We start from the raw sequence: 16821 nt of genomic DNA, 5'->3' as shown, positions 1-16821 counted from the left end.
CTCATGGAACCCACTGTTGGCTTACCACCTCCCCCTGGAGGTCATCAGCAATGTCTCCTTCTCTTTCCTAGGAGATCTCAAGCCTTTCCAAATACAATGAGTCATTAAGAAGCTTTTTTTTTTTGCGGTACGCGGGCCTCTCACTGTTGTGGCCTCTCCCGTTGCGAAGCAGGACGCGCAGGCTCAGCGGCATGTGGGAATCTTCCCGGACCGGGACACGAACCCGTGTCCCCTGCATCGGCAGGCGGACTCTCAACCACTGCGCCACCAGGGAAACCCAAGAAGCATTTTTAAAACAGGTAGTTTTATATGGGTGTTTTTGGTGTTATTTGTTTCAACTTTGCTATTTGTTTGAAAGTTATCAAAGTTTACAGTTGGAAAAAATCCTTTTTTTTTCCTTCCCCCAAAGTAAGTAACCTCAGCTATTGACACTATCGCAAGAGGTTTGTACTTTATTTGGATGAAGACAGAATATTGCTAACACCTGTCCACCAATAGAAGGAGAATCTTGCCCAGGAAAGGACAGCAGTTCCAGAGTGAAAGAAGACAGTGAGAGTGAAGAGAGTACCTGGAACTCAAGAGTATCAAGAGTAGGAGGTGGCACCAGAATGATTTATTAATATTTTGGCTGTCATTAGAATAGTAGACACTTCACCATACAGGGGTGTGTCGTGTTCTGTGTACTGGAAAGAGCATGAAATCAGAGGGACCTGGTTATAATTCAGGTTTTGCTATATATTAGCTTTGAGATTTTGGCTAAGACACTTGACCACTTTGATTCCACAGTCCTCACATGTGGAATGTGTAAAATGCTAATGATAATAATAATACTTGCCACCCAATGTAAAAATATTGTCACTGGCATAGTAAAATGGTATATTGGTATAGTAACCCTTTGAACTTGTTACAATAGTTAGAATGTTTTGAGGATGGAGGTTTAGAAGTGCTTTCCATTGATTTGCTTACAAAGATATTTTCATCTTCCACTAGAAGTGTTGGTTGTGAAAAACCTCTATAGAAATAATGATTTTTGAGGTTTTCTTCTGTTACTGTCAACCACTTTTAGCAGGTGTACAACTTTCTGTGTATGTCACCCAATTGACTTAAAAGTGACTTAATGAATGTATTTACTGATTGCCTCATTTCATAAAGGAATCTGAGTAAGGACCCTCAATTTGACATTCTTTTCTCTATATATATTTGGAGCAGGCATTTGTCTTGCCTTCCAACTCCAAACTACATGCCCCAGACACCCTTACTGCTAATGTCCCTAATTCCTCATGACAAATCCCTATCTGTGCAGAATAGCTGGTTGATTGCTGTAACTGAATCCTGACTGATTTGTACACTTTTTTGGGGCAGGACCCCTGTGATATAAAGGAATGAACTTGCATTTTAGTGGGGGGAAAACAGATGATAAACAAATAATTAAGTAAAAGTTTTAGTAAGTGATATGTCCTTCAGATAAAAATAAAGCTGGAAAAGGGGATGGGGAGCGCAGGAGGTGAATGTTGCGAGTTTAAATAGCGTGGTGGTGGGCACTGCAGTTTTAAATACAAATGGTCATGGAAGCCTTCCTTGATAAGGTGACTTTTGAGACCCGACTATTATGTCAATTGGGTGCAAGTCCCTAGTGGAGTTCATGTGTTAAAATGAAATTATCCAATTACTCCTTTCCTTAGATAACTCCCTAAATGATGCTACTATTTTCCATCTCCAGGTGGTTATATTCTCTACCCACAGCAAACATGGCGGAAAAGGCTTCATCCTGATATCTGGGCCACCAATAAAGATGGCCACAGCACTTCCTGTGTTTGCCCTTAACAAAGATGGCGACAATACTTCCTGTTCAGGGCTTTTGCCTTCAACAAAAATGGTGCTTACGGTACAGGTTCCCTGACACTTTGGAGTCCGGTTGCAGTTTTTTTTTTTTTTTTTTTTTTTTTTTCCTTAAGATACGTGTTTGCAGACGTAAGTAACAGGATACCAGAACCCCCGTATGCATCCTTTCTCGAAGGCCCCGCGCCGCGGCGTCTGCGGCCTGGGCCCTGCGTGGCTTCCCCGCCCGCTAACTTGCTCGCGGCGTTCCCGAGCCGCTCGGGCTGGGGTGGCGGTGGAGGAGCTCGGGGCCCTGCTCTCCCCTCGGTCTTCTCTGCAGGTCATTCCCAGCACCCCCTTTATAGCGGGTCAGGTGGCCCCTAAAATCTTTCATAGTTCTTTCCGTTCCTAATGCCACAGGGCTTCAGCTGGCGAGGCGGGAAATAAAAAGTTCCACATGGGCGGGGACAGCCCGGAGGGCACATCTTCCCGCTCACCTGCCGCCTCTCCGGGTCGCCCGCTGTGGCTCTACTTTCTGTGGGTGTCATAAAGCCCCATTTGCCGCCCCCCGTCTCCCCTCCCCGCCACTTACGTACCCTCTTAGCCGTCCCTCTGCTCACTGGTGCAGTGGTCTTGGAAACAAGCCTCCCGTGGCGTGTGGACATTAAAAAAAAAATCTTTTAAAGGGGGAAAAAAAAAAAAGCACATTAAATGTCCCGTGCATGTGTGGCCATAACAGTGTTGTGATGGAGATTCGAAATTCTTCCAGAGGAGGGCTGGAGTCTGTGACTATATATAAGATTTACTGTAGACTGGGCATGAACGCCTAATGTTCTCCTTGAAGGCAATGGTGTATAGGCCTTTTCTCAGGGAAAAATATCCTTAAACTTATTGGGACCTGCCGGTTTATTGCCCCACTTCCATTGATGATCAGCTTCTGCAGATGCCCGCGGTCTTAAGGGCACTTGTGTGCATATTGGCGGTTTCTGCGGTGGTGCGGTATCTCTGATGAACGCAATGTTAAAGGAAAAGCACTATTTCTTCTCAGGTATGTTAGAATGAAATGCTCCTCTGTAATCCTCAGGTAAAAGTTGCTTTTTTTTTTCAGAAGATGTTAGGGGTAGGAGTTTATTAATTTATTTATTTTTGCTGTGTTGGGTCTTCGTTTCTGTGCGAGGGCTTTCTCTAGTTGTGGCAAGCAGGGGGCCACTCTTCATCGCTATGCGCGGGCCTCTCACTATCGCGGCCTCTCTTGTTGAGGAGCACAGGCTCCAGACGCGCAGGCTCAGTAGTTGTGGCTCACGGGCCTAGTTGCTCCGCGGCCTGTGGGATCCTCCCAGACCAGGGCTCGAACCCGTGTCCCCTGCATTAGCAGACAGACTCTCAACCACTGCGCCACCAGGGAGGCCCCAAAAGTTGCTTTTTTTTTTGCGGTACGCAGGCCTCTCACTGCCGTGGCCCCTCCCGTTGCGGAGCACAGGCTCCGAACGCGCAGGCTCAGCGGCCATGGCTCACGGGCCCAGCCGCTCCGCGGCATGTGGGATCTTCCCGGACTGGGGCACGAACCCGTGTCCCCTGCATCAGCAGGCGGACTCTCAACCACTGCGCCACCAGGGAAGGGAAGCCGCCTCAAAAGTTGCTTTTTAAGCAGGGTCTCTAGTCCACTTTTCCCCAAATATCTTTATGGAACAAGGAATGGAGCTAGGACTCCATTGTGTGGAAAGTAAAAGCAGAGAAGATGATTCATTTTCAGTGCTGTTCATCATGTTCTGAAGCATTCGAAATTAATTCAGCTTGGCGTAACAGCCGTGTATTAAACACCATGGCCTGGCGTTCTGCTAGGGTTCAAAGATGTCCGTGACCTTAAGGAGCTTGCGCTGTAAGACACCATCTTTAGGGGCTCGTCAGGCTTCCTGTGATCTGAACTACCATTTTGTCTCTTCCCAGGGGGAGATGGAGGCTAGAGACAAGCAAGTGCTTCGCTCCCTTCGCCTCGAGCTGGGTGCAGAGGTACTGGTGGAGGGACTGGTCCTCCAGTATCTTTACCAGGAAGGGGTCTTGACGGAAAGCCATGTTCAAGAAATTAAAGCTCAAGCCACAGGCCTCCGGAAAACAATGCTGCTGCTGGATATCCTACCTACCAGGGGTCCTAAAGCATTCAATGCCTTCCTAGATTCCCTGCAGGAATTCCCCTGGGTAAGGGAGAAACTGGAGAAGGCCAGAGAAGAAGCCATGGTTGAGCTGCCTGCAGGTAGGCCTCAAAAAGATCACTCCAGACCACCTCCAAGATTGTTGGAACTGTGCCCTTTGGATTTGAAGTTGGGGTTTTAGGCTGGGTGGGGGTTGGCGGGTCCTGAAAGTGGGAAAGGAGTTTGGTTTGCAGGCATGTGGCGCTGGAAGGACTGGATGAGGAGGTGGAGTTAGGAAGTGCAGGGAAGGAGGGGGGAATGGAACATGATTGAGAGGGTGAGGAGGGAGTTCAGAGGATACATTTAGAAATGCTTCCAGGGAAAGTTGGCAAGTCCCTTGGGAGGCATGTTCTCATCTGAGAGCCAGGTCATATCTCAGCCCTTGGCGCTGGGAGCCATTTGGAAAGTGCAGATGGGAAAGCAGGCTTTAGGCTTCCTGATAACTGATTCGTGGGGTGCCAGAGCGGCCGGCTGGAAAAGGTCAGACTCATGAAGAAGGAGACAGCCTCTAGGAAGGCATGCCTTGCACCTGTTCCCTGGGCTGTCCTGCATGGCCAAAGGGGATTATTTGGAAGGCTGGCTTAGTTTGTTTTTAAAGACTATTGATTTAAAGTCATCCTTTTTAGTTTGGCTTTGTTCAGACTCCTGGAGTATTTAATTTTATAAGGACAGTAGGTTTTTTTTGGGGGGGTGTCTCATTTTGATTTTAAGGAACGTTGGAAACTATGGAAAAGAGAAACAGTCCTAGTGCTATCAGCCTGGCTTGTAACAAGAAGAAGATGTGAGATGAAACACTTGTTCCCTCTCAACACCTCCCATGACGTCTACTTTTTACAGAGATTGAGGAGCAGATAACTGAACTGGCAAAAAAAAAAAAGCAAGAAAAAAGGAAAAAAGAAAGTTGACTTGTAAATTTTTAACAGAGTTAGGAAATCGATATTCTCAGTTTTTTATAGCAGTGATAGTTAGAACTACTCCAACTCAGGGGTCCCCATAATTTGTTGTTGCTGTTTTTCAAATACCAATATAACTAGTAAAAAAAACAAATGCCGGTAATAAAGAAACTACTTTTATTATTTTTACCCCATGGACCTCATATTTTGAAGGATTTTCCAGACCACATGTATTAAGTAATCATGACTAATTCTTCTAATATTTTTATTAATGACATATGTCTGAATATTTGATCAACATGAGATAACTGGTTGACTTAGGAAGGCCTGGTAAAATCCCAGTGGAAAAAGCAAAAATATTTTCATTTCCTTGCATGGCCAAATTATAGGTAAATGTATGTTTCAGGCTTTTTGAAATACCGAAAAAAGCTGGCCTTTGAGGACCACAGGAATTTTCAGGTTGGATTATTCTTACAAAATAAAATACTCCAGGTGTGTGAACAAAGCCAAACTGAAGTAGGTAAAATGTTTCTACCACTTGATTGAAAGCAGAATATATAACATAGAAGTGGGGAGATGTTAAAAGAAATATTAGGGTGTCCAATATCTTTTCATGGTATTTGACTTAGAGCTTCCTCTTGGCAACACATAGTTGGAAACAACAAAACAGGCAAGCTGAAAGCCTGTTACTACTGAAATACTTAATTTAATTTTATAATCATTGTAGGTGTTGTAAATAGTACGATTGTATGTTGTTCAAAGAGGTGTGACCCCATTTTCATTTCTTCTGATTCATTCAAAGAACAAGAAAAATTAAAATTATTTTTACCAAATGGTGAAAGTTACAATGATGTTGAAGAAAAAAAAAACATATATATTTTTAAGTGAGCAGTATGAAACATTGCGGAGCGGGAAAAAATTGAGTGTATCTGTGTTGAAGTTTGGAAAAATAACGTTAATACGTTAATTCTGTGGAAGTGGTCAAATGGAACGATAGGTTGGCTACTGCACAAATGAAGTCCTCTTAATTGTTTTACTTCTTGTTGAGTAACACTGCTACTGAAAAAAATATCCTGAAGAGAGAGTTTGATTTACATAGCGTTCTGTATACTTTCCACAGTGGCAGTTACACAAACTCACTTTTTAAATAGTTTTTGTTAATTGTTGAATATTTTAAGTAAGATTACAAAATATAAGTAAGGTGTGAAGAACAGTGATACAGTGAACGCCTGTCTCCCCATCACTCAGTTAAAAAAATATTACATGGCCTTTGAGGACCCCTGGGTGCTCCTCTCAATCCTAGCTCATCCCCAACCTCCACTCACCGATAAACCCTGAATTTGGAGTTTATCATTTCCTTCTTCACTTTGTAATTTTCCATCTCATAAAACTCACTTTTAAAATCCACATATGTTATGGAAAATTCACTACACCATAAGTTTCAGCAATATCTATATACGTAAGGCGTGGAGGAAATGGTATCTTTTAAAGGAGTTGTTAGTTAACAGCCTTCTTTATTTGAGACCTTAAACTTTAAGTGTTAAATTAACTTGATGGCTGTATTTTAATTATAAAATTAAATTAGGACTTAATTAATTGGAAACCTATTTTTTTTTTTAATCCTGGAAAGAGTATATTAGACTTGAAATGCCTTCAGTTTTAATGTAAAAAATGCGAATGTACCCAGAGGCCTATTTTCCAGGACCCCAGTGCTTCTCCAGTGTCGTAATGGAGTAATTTTAACAAGGTTTTAAATAGCCCATTTAAATTTTTGTAAAGGCATGTTTGAACTTTGAAGAATTAGAATGTATGAAAATGTGGTGCTTATATAGGTATGTGTATACAATAACCTCTTCTGACTTTTTACTCATTTCAGTTGCAGTTATTAATTTGTACAGGTTTGATGGTCTTCTCTTGGGAGACTTTGAAAACGAATGGGGAGGAATGGCTTTCTCTTTGGCCGAGAGGTCTATCCTGATTGATCTGAATGAACTGATGTTATTTTATAAAAAGTTTTCTTGTTTTGGCCTTTTCAGAGATTCTTGGTTTTCCTTTTGTTTGTTTGGTTACTTTTTGTGTTTCACTTGTAAACTTTGAGCTACTTCAGAGGCCTTATTTGGTGACTGATCCCAGTTAGTTGCTTTTAATTTATATTCCGGGTGTCATTTTTTATTTTATTTTATTTTATTTTAATTTTAATGTTATTTTTTTAATAGACACGTAGCCATTTTATTTTATTTTATTCTTGGCTGTGCCGCGTGGCATGTGGGATCTTAGTTTCCCCACCAGGGATAGAACCCATGCCCCCTGCAGTGGAAGCCCTGAGTCTTAACCACTGGACCACCAGGGAAGTCCCTGGGTGTCATTTTTTAGAGAAGAATCAAGTTGTATCTTGATTCTCTCTATTCTTCTAAACTGTGCCGCCAGGAAATCCCAAAACATTAAAAAAACCAAAAAGTTAAACCTTTGATTCTCTCAGTGTGCCTAGATGACTGGTATCCTTATCCCTATTAAAAAGAAACAAAAACAAAACCAAGATGTTAATGGATAATTGATTTTGTGTTTTTTCTCACCTTATAAAGACATATTTTATTATTTTTAAATCTTTTTTCATAAATTTATTTTATTTATTCATTTTCGGCTGTGTTGGGTCTTCGTTGCTGCGCATGGACTTTCTCTACTTGCAGCGAGCGGGGGCTACTCTTCGTTGCGGTGCACAGGGTTCTCGTTGCGGTGGCTTCTCTTGTTGCGAAGCACAGGCTCTAGGCGTGTGGGCTTCAGTAGTTGTGGCTCGCCGGCTCTAGAGTGCAGCCTCAGTAGTTGTGGCACACAGGCTTAGTTGCTCCGCAGCATGTGGGATCTTCCCGGACCAGGGCTCGAACCCGTGTCCCCTGCACTGGCAGGCAGATTCTTAACCACTGCACCACCAGGGAAGCCCAAGACTCTTATATTTTAAAAGAGGAATTCTGGCAATAAAATGACTTAATCCCGCTTGGCACCATGGAAGGCACACTTCATGGTATGTCCCCTCCTGGCCAAGGTCACGTAGTAGACACTAGATTAGCTGGAAATCCTCCCTGGGCTCCTGGCAGGTCACTTAGGAGATGAGGATAGTGCTGAATCTGGGTAAAGACAGCATGTGTCTTCCTGCCTGGCTTCCTGCTACTCATGGGCCCTGTCTAGGCTGACAAGCTCGCTCTGGTGCCTGAGCTAATCTGGATCTGGAAAGGAGGTTTGTCAGCAGCCCCTGTCTCACCAGCTGGTAGGACTTAGCCTTAGGTCATGGTGGGAGTGACGTCTGGGCCCAAGGACTCCCTGTTCTACCATGTTGGCCCTGGCTGTGGGATTGGGTCTCTGCCATGATTCCCACTTAACAGTCAGCCTGGCAACTCTTCCTTTAACTCCAGTCTTTTTTAGGCTTGGGAGTTTTTTTTGTTTTTTCTTTCTTCCTAGGCTAAATTTCTGCTTTATATTCTCTTAGCCACCAGCAAGGATGAAAGATAAATATCTTATAATGCAGCTCAGTGACTCCTATTTTAGCATCAGATGCCTCAACTCTCTGGCCTGCTGGAGTAGCTGTCCTGGGGCTGACATTTGTTGTAACCTTGCCTGAGCCTGAGCTGGTCCTCGCCATGGACCCTGTGCCCTGGACTCTGTGGCTGCCCTCACTGGAGCAGGATGCAGGGCTGGCCTGTTTCCCCTCTGCCCAGAGGGTCCAGGGCTCAGCCTGTCCTTTTTGGAGCTGGCCTTGTGTGACCACGTAGAGCTACGTCAACCACTGTTTCGAGATATACTCCGGCTGTCAGATGTATACTTGGATACATCTGAAGTTACTGAGCAGTAAAGTTACTGAGCAATAAAAAAGCAATGAAGTTTTTACTCTAGGTATTGTAATAGGTTTATTAGAGAGATTTCTAGCCTGGGATTTTTTAATCATACCATGAATTCATACCTACTCTGGGTATGGTAATTTCAGTGTTGATCTTAGTTCATCAGGCTTGTGGTCTGTCCAGGCACTTCCACTGTGGCTGAGTAGTGTTCACTCTGTGGCATCCTGTGTCCTAGAGAGGGGATGGTGGGTCAGCATTCAGAGCAAGACCCCTCCTTGTTCTAAGGGCAGATTCTACAGAGAGCCCAGGTTTCTATGTGTCCCCAATATGATTATCATATACTTCCTGAGGACCAACTAGATGCCAGGCACTAGGTGATAAAGTTACATGAAGATCTCCAGATCAGCTGAGAAGACTCGTTCATTCATTCAACAGATATTAGTCTTGACCATGTGCCAGACATTGGGTGCTGGGTATATTGTAGTAAACAAAGCGCCTGCTCTTCTGGAGCTCACTATATTCTGTAGTCTGATGGGGACCGACAACAAGCAAGTGAATAAATAATACATCAGGTGGTGAGAGTGCTTTGAAGAAGAACAGTGTGCGTGGTGTTGAGGAAGGGCTTTCCCTAGTATGTGGGGTGGTCAGAGAAAGCTTCTCTGATGAGAGGACGTTGAGCAGAGACCTGAATTCTTCAATAGAGTGGATACCTGGAGGAAGAGCTTTCAGATAGAGGGGACCACAAGGGCAAAGGAACTCAAGTGGAGCCCCAGTGACAGGGTAGCTAGAGCCCAGGCCCTTCTGGGAGAATAACCTTTCTCCCAGAGAGATGCTACGTCATATTGCCAGTCGTAAAGGCCCAGTCTTGACTGTTTGTCCTTGTGTTTCCCAGAATGTGAGATGTGTGCACAGCCATGATCTTGGGTGACTCTTAAAATGATTTTAGATGATATGTGGACATGGGATTAGATCACAAGGTGAAAGAGCTATTTCCTTTTTCTTTCTGTTTCAATCCTGATAACATCCAAGTGAAAACCTCCATTTGGTGCAAGTGTTTCTGTAACATCTCTTGACACTTGCCAATTTTTCTTCCTAACAGACAGCAAAAGCTCCTCATGCTTAAAGCCTTCTGTAGACAACAGTATTTAGTTACAATTTAGTTGTTGTGCTTGTTGTTTCCCCTTGTATCAATTTAATGGTTTTCTGACATTATGGCAAGTAAAACTGTTTTCTGTTTACTTTAAAATACATTGTATTTAAGTAAAAATCAGTCAACATAAAGAAAAATACTAAGAAAATAATAATGGTATGACAATATGGCAAAAAGTGTGAAGATGCGTGTCATGTATTTTCTCATGTGAAAAGAGCTACAGGAGTTTGGGGCAGGAAGCATCGTCTGGCTGGCACAGTTGGGGCAGGAAGGCTCTGGCTCTAGTTCAAATGGAAGATAACACCATATTCAAGGTACTTTACTGTTTTGCGTATTCAGTGGATGCACAGTGGCTGGGAACTGGTTAACTTTATTAGCAGAATTGCCAGAATGACTTAATTTTAAGTTGTCTAAATTGTAAGTGCATTCGCTTGCTAATGTAACAAGTCAGCAAAATGGAGACACATCCCAGTACTCCAGACTTTAAGACTGGGAGGGTGATGGTCGCAGATCATCTAATTTTTCTCTGAGAAAACGAGTGCTAGAGAGATTAAGACAACTTGCCCATGATCACACAGCTAGTTAATGTAATTTATTGCCAGGACTGGAACCCAGGCCTCCCGACTCTGGATTTAAGACTTTTGCTATGCAGTCTTGGCTCCCTGCTGGGTTTGAAATGGAATTGTATTATACTGTAGTGTTAATCATTGAAATTAGCCTTTAAAAAAATTGTACTAATGCTTTTTTCTTCATTTTAAGAGGAAAATTTCAAGGACTTTTAGAGGTATACTGGGATGAGGTTTTACTAAAATATTTTATTTTTATCAGTGCCAATTTTAATCATTTAAAAGGAAATTTTGATGGTTCAGTACTGCATTTTGTCAGAAGACTCCACCCCTCACCCTCCCACCCCCTTCTGCAAGGCTGACATACAGAAAGGGCGGAAGACTTTTATCAAGTATTTATGGGACTGATGAAATAATGCATCTGTTGGCAGCAAACTGCAGCTCTTTCTAGGAATAGCAAACCGTGTGACAGGTCTCTCCTCAGCAGGGATGCCTCCATATCCATCTAAAAAATGGATTTAATGTTCTTTCCGTTTAGAAATTCTCACTGTGACGTTTTTTTCTCCCTCCTGTGGGTGTATGGGTCGCTTGGCTACATCAATCACCCTACTGACCCTCAGGGTTGATTTAGCTCAGTGTTGTTTAACTCTGGCTTTTAAAAAAAAAGCCTAATGATCCTCAGGCTTCACCCCAGGCCAGTTCATGCCAAAATCTGTGGAGGTGGTGTCTGGGCAGTGGTATTAAAGACACAAACACGCATACACAGGCACAGACACCTTCCTAGGTTAATTTTGAAGTGCAGCCAGGATTGAGAACCTTGAGATTCGACCAGCAAGCAGATTGTGCACATGGCTCCTTTCTCACTTATTACTTCCTGGGTATGGGCCTCCCAAAGCTGTGTGCTTGCTTGAAGAGTTGCTGTTGTTTTCAGGTGGGGGAAGGTGGAAGGGAGCTAGGAAGAGAGATGTAGAAGGATAGATAGCTTTGTTTTAAATCTGTGCTCACCATTCTTTGAATTCCCTGAACATTATTGCTTAAGAATGTTCTAGCATCTCAGACCCCATGCAGGTGTGACTCTACTACCAACATTAAAGTCCATTAGCTCTCCTTGGGGATTCATAGGCTACGTGTTCACAGAACAGAACTGAAGAGAGGGTTTTGAACTATCTGGTGAATTTGGATTTGGGGGAATTTCATTCATTGTCTATTCACATTGTTTGGTAATTACAGACCATCCACAATACTGTGTGCCCTGTAGATCAAGTTATGTCCAAATGGAGACAGAACCTGCTGGAGGAGAGTGAGTTGGGTGCTGCTCTCAGCTACAGAGGGAGCTGAAGATGGCTTGAGGGTGGATGAGAGGAAGAGAGACACAAATGTCCAGTTGGGAAGACTGGGACTGGCTTCGTTTGTCCATCTGGGGGTTGGTCAGACAGTCTGCCCAGTTTCTGTTTATAATTAAAAATGAATTTTAATCTTTTCTGTGTCTCACCAAGAACCTCAAATAATACCAGTGAAATAATAATCATAGTATTTATCAGCAGCTTAATTTACCATGTGCCAGGCACTGTTCCAGGTCCTTTGCCTTTATTAATTCATTTAATCCTGACAGTAACTTAATGAGGTAGAAGGTATTATTATCCTCATTGCACAGAGATGTTAAGTCACTTGCTCAAGGCCATACAATGTAGTTAAGCCAAATTTGCAATCTAGGCACTTTGACTTCAAAGCCTACTGATTCATGTCCTGTAAAGACACTTTCTCAAAATTTGCTTTTCTCTCCTCCCTAATAACCTGTGGCTGCTTCAGAGCCTGTTATTTACCAGCCCCCACTTTTTCCTCCCCCCCCCCCACTCCAGGCTCTCCCAGACATGCAACCACAGGGTCTTTTATGTCTTTCTCTTTCCCACCTATTGTCCAAAGACTAATTCCTGGTTGGTCTCTCTCTCTCCCCCATCTCTCATTTTATCCTTTTTTTGGGGGGCCGGGGAGGGGTAGGGTCTAATGTGAGGCCGTAGGGGGTCAAGGGACAGGGCCCTTGGGTTGCTTCCATCCCACTTGCTACCTTGAGAGTAAAAAAAGACTCAGTCTTCTTGGCTGTGATCAGGAGATGGTGTGTTGGCTCTCCTGGTACTGGAATCAGGTCCCACTTTTCCAGCTCCTAAATCATGCTATGGAAAGTCATCAGTTCCAATAACCAGCTTTTCTGGTGGCATGGCCTCAGAGTTTAACTGTATGTTTAGCAAGGTAGTGTTCTCTTTTTACGGGTATAGTTCAAACTTGTAGGCTGCTGTTGTAGCTAGCTGCAGGAATGTTTGCCTTTACTTAATTTTAATAGGCAGCTGTGTTTATACTTGTTCCTCAGTTTGAGCAGTAAGGAGTATATGAATATGATTCTTTGGAGGACTTTTCCCCCAGAGGGAAAAAAGAGTACATTGTACTTTTCCAAACAGTAAATTTTAATTGAGAAGGAAATGTAACTTCTAGAAGTTTGGGGCAGGTTTTAGTCTTAGGCTTTACTTTTGTTAGCGTTATAAAAGAAATCTTAACTCCTTGTGAGAAGCGCCAAGTTGACAATTCCTGGAAATGTTCATGTTCTATTTATGCTCAGCACCACAGCAGAGAGGGTGGCGACACTGTTACCAAAATAAAACTGCTGAGATGTAGTAAGTGGCAAACGAGAGCTTATGGTTTTATAACCTAAATATAAGACTTTTAAAGCATCTCTCAGTCCCACCATTTGTCCATAAGGTATATGGGGGCTTAGTGGTAATGGTGCAGTTGTTACGGAGAATTACAGAGCAAGCAGAGCACATCTGTTGGGACTTGCCCTGTTGTTAGAACTGGGGAAGGTTAGAGCCGGAAGGTACCTCAGAGACTTTACAGATGAGGGAACTAAGAGATGCAAATCAGTCCAACATGTATGTGGGCTCTTTGGTTCAACCAGTAGACCTCTTGCTAACATAAGCAAAAGTGGAAATTTCTCTAACGTGCACTGGGTAGTTCACAACTTTGAAGTCGTTGCTAAAATTTCAGGGCTCAGTAAAGGCAGGAGTCAGGCAACCCTGGGGATTTCTGGGCATTGATGACCATCTCCAGCTCAGTTCCTCCACTTTGTCTTCTCTCGATGTTCAGAGTCTGGTTGGCCTGGGCTGAGTCATGAGCCCTTCCCTTAGGACACCAGAGTCACCTGGAGTGGGGAAGGGACAGTTCCAAAAGGAAGAGGTGACAGCTCATTAAGAGATATCTGCTGTACTATATCATGCCCATTCTTTTTATATTTAACAGGTTCCACACTTGTGGGCCTGGAAAGAACTGGTAGCCCTTTAAGGAAGGAGAATGTTCTACATCTTTTTTCTTTTTCAAATAAATTTATTTATTTATTTTTGGCTGCGTTGGGTCTTTGTTGCTGTGCATGGGCTTTCTCTAGTTGCGGTGAGCAGGGGCTACTCTTCCTTGCAGTGTGCAGGCTTCTCATTGCGGTGGCTTCTCTTGTTGTGGAGCATGGACTCTAGGCATGCGGGCCTCAGTAGCTGTGGCACGCGGGCTCAGCAGTTGTGGCTCACGAGCTCTAGAATGCAGGCTCAGTAGTTGTGGTGCATGGGCTCATTTGCTCCGTGGCATGTGGGAATCCTCCCGGACCAGGGCTCGAACCCGTGTTCCCTGCATTGGCAGGCGGATTCCCAACTACTGCGCCACCAGGGAAGTCCCTGTTCTACATCTTAATGTAGCAAGGCCCAGGTTGAAGGCCAGAGGTGGTAGGAAGAGTAAAGGAGAACAGTTTTTGAAAGAAGATAGGTCTTCTGAAACCTTTTCAAAATCAGACGATATTGGGGGGAAAATGGATTGAGAATGTTGAAGTAGAGAGGAGGTTAGAAGGAGAATTTGGATTGAGTTCTAGCCTAAGGGCTTTACATATATAAACTCACTTTATCCTCATAGACCTTTGAAGTAGGTACTATTACTGTCAGTAGATAAATCGCCCAAAGTCACACAGCTCAATAGTAGCAGAGCTGAGATTTGAACACTGACAGTCTGGTCTTCCAGTCTTATTAATCACTAGGCAATTCCAGTTCTTGGTTCTGATTGGAGTCATGTGCCTTAGATTACCTGACCTGGGCTAGCCACAGCTTCTTTATTTCCTGACCCCTTTTTGCCTTGGTCTCACCTGTGGCCAACATTTTCATGCTTTTGTTGTTGTTGCTGTTTGTTTTTTATACAGTTTACCAAATGGGAGATTAAAAGAAATACCAAAGAGGATAAAAAATGTTTTCTAAGAAATGTGATTAGACAAAGATGTTAAAAGAGATTGACATGGCAATTTTTGTTTGTTGAGTCTTTAAACTTGTCTCTTCCCTTTCAATTTCTTTTTATTCTCAATTAGTCATTTGATGGTGCCATGGGAAAATGTGCTTTCTTCAGGCCTCTCCTATTTGTTTGAGCCCTTTTATTCCTTCATGTGTCTGTCAGGATCCAATCTAGAGACAAAAACCACTAGTTATTTGAATAAGGAAAATTTAATATAAAGAATTATACACTAGTAAAAAGTTAACAGTGGTTAACTACTAACAGAGGTAAAAGAGGTCTCCAAGGAATACAGGAATAGCAAGCGGAAGAAGCTACTTTTTCTAGGGCTGGAAGAGAGTACAGGTTGAAGGCACTACAAGCTTGCACAAGGCCCCTCTCCACTCCCAAGGCTGTGGTTCAGACCTCACTGGAGGTGAAGTGACTGCCACATGAGTATGCAGCCTGCCGGTGGCCAGGGAACTAGCCAGAGGTTCCAGACTGGAGCTGATCTGTAAGAGCAGCCCACCAGGTTGAGAAACTTGTTAGAGAATGTGGGTAGAGCAGAGTTGATTCTCAGAAAGCAGACTGCTGAGTGGTAGAGAAATTCCCTGGATAGTGAGCCCCTTTTGTTTCCCAAACACCACTGGCAGTAGTAGCCTTCAGAGGGGATAAAGCATCCCAAACCAGAATGAAAAGCCCCTTCCTCTGCAATGGCCTTGCAGTATCCCTCTAGTGCCCTCTACTGATGAAAACTAACACTGCACCACCTGACAAAGGAGAAATGTTTGCAGGGTCCAGCCCCAGTATCACAAAGCAGGGCAAAGAGGGTGAATACATTGTATTAGCAAGAAGTAATACATTGCTACTTGGTGCACCTCATCTGTAAAAGGATGATAGTACATAAATCCCGAAGTACTTCTTAGAAGCTGATTCATTCATTCATTCATTAGGCAACATTTATTATCTACCATCTGCTAAGGCTTTGAGATTATGATTGTCATTGTCTATTTTTTTGTGTTCCTCCCTGCAAAAAGAGTGCAGTCTTCTCTAAGGCAGAGGCTGTTTTGGTTTTTTTTTGCTGTACGCGGGCCTCTCGCTGTTGTGGCCTCTCCCGTTGCGGAGCACAGGCTCCGGACGCGCAGGCTCAGCGGCCATGGCTCACGGGCCCAGCCGCTCCGTGGCATGTGGGATCTTCCCGGACTGCAGCACGAACCCGTGTCCCCTGTGTCGGCAGGTGGACTCCCAACCACTGCGCCACCAGGGAAGCCCAGAGGCTGTTTTTATCTCTGTACTTGCAGAATCTATCTAGCATAGTGCTAGACACATGTTAATCCTCACGTTTATTGAATGAATGAAGGAATGACTATAAAGATGAATGTAAAGGCAGAGTAGTACCCTTAAAGAGTTTATTTATTTTAATTTTTTTAAGTTTTTTTTTGGCCATGCCACACAGCTTGTGGGATCTTAGTTCCCTGACCAGGAATCGAACCTGGGGCCCCAGCAGTGAAAGCGCCAAATCCTAACCACTGGACTGCCAGGGAATTCCCATCAAAGAGTTTAAATTGCAACTGGGGAAAGATAGAGGCAGGTACTTAAGTATTGATATAATCCGGTATTCTGATTATCTTTTGTTGTGTAATAAGCTACTCCAAAACTTAGTGGCTTAAAATAACAGTCCTGTAGTTTACCCATGAATGTGCAGTTTGGCCAGGGCTCAGGTGGGACAGCTCATTTCTGTTTCACCCAGTGCCAGTTGCGGTGGTTTACCTGGGCTGGAGGATCCATTTCCCAGGTGGGTTGCTCACATTTCTGGTAAATTGGTGCTGCTTGTTGGTTTCTCTCCACATAGGCCTTTCTACAGATAGCTGGGGTTTCCTCACAGTATGGTGGTTGAGTTTCAAAGGGCAGGAAGTAGAAGCTGCTTGTTTCTTAAGTCCTGGATCCAGATACTGGCATAGTGTTGGCTTTCACCGTGTTCTTTCAGTTAAGCTGTACCAAAGCCCAGATTCAAAGAGAGGAGATAGAGACCTCACGTTTCCTGGGGGGTATGTCAATCATTTTGGGGCCTTACTGTACTTATCAGATATA

General features: G+C 43.6%; 1 protein-coding gene across 5 annotated transcripts in view; it reads left to right on the top strand.

The window, feature by feature from the left end:
• Positions 1–1837: 1837 nt before the first annotated feature.
• CRADD (CASP2 and RIPK1 domain containing adaptor with death domain) overlaps positions 1838–16821 on the top strand; it is a 221787-nt gene continuing 206803 nt past the window's right edge. For 4 of the 5 annotated variants that reach the window (XR_009533805.1, XM_060113032.1, XM_060113035.1 and 1 more), the window contains exons 1-2: positions 1838–1971; positions 3766–4069. Coding sequence is in view for 4 of the 5 variants with exons in the window: in XM_060113032.1 (XP_059969015.1) it covers positions 3772–4069 (298 nt within the window). In the remaining variant the exon portion in view is untranslated. Of the gene's footprint in view, positions 1972–2110; positions 2159–3765; positions 4070–16821 lie in introns of those variants that run through there. The other variant, XM_060113033.1, reaches the window with a different exon arrangement.

Source organism: Mesoplodon densirostris, chromosome 11, assembly GCF_025265405.1.
Source record: "Mesoplodon densirostris isolate mMesDen1 chromosome 11, mMesDen1 primary haplotype, whole genome shotgun sequence".
In the NCBI taxonomy this organism is placed as follows: domain Eukaryota; kingdom Metazoa; phylum Chordata; class Mammalia; order Artiodactyla; family Ziphiidae; genus Mesoplodon; species Mesoplodon densirostris.
The sequence above is the reverse complement of the archived record's forward strand: the minus strand, read 5'-3'. Positions and strand labels throughout refer to the sequence as shown.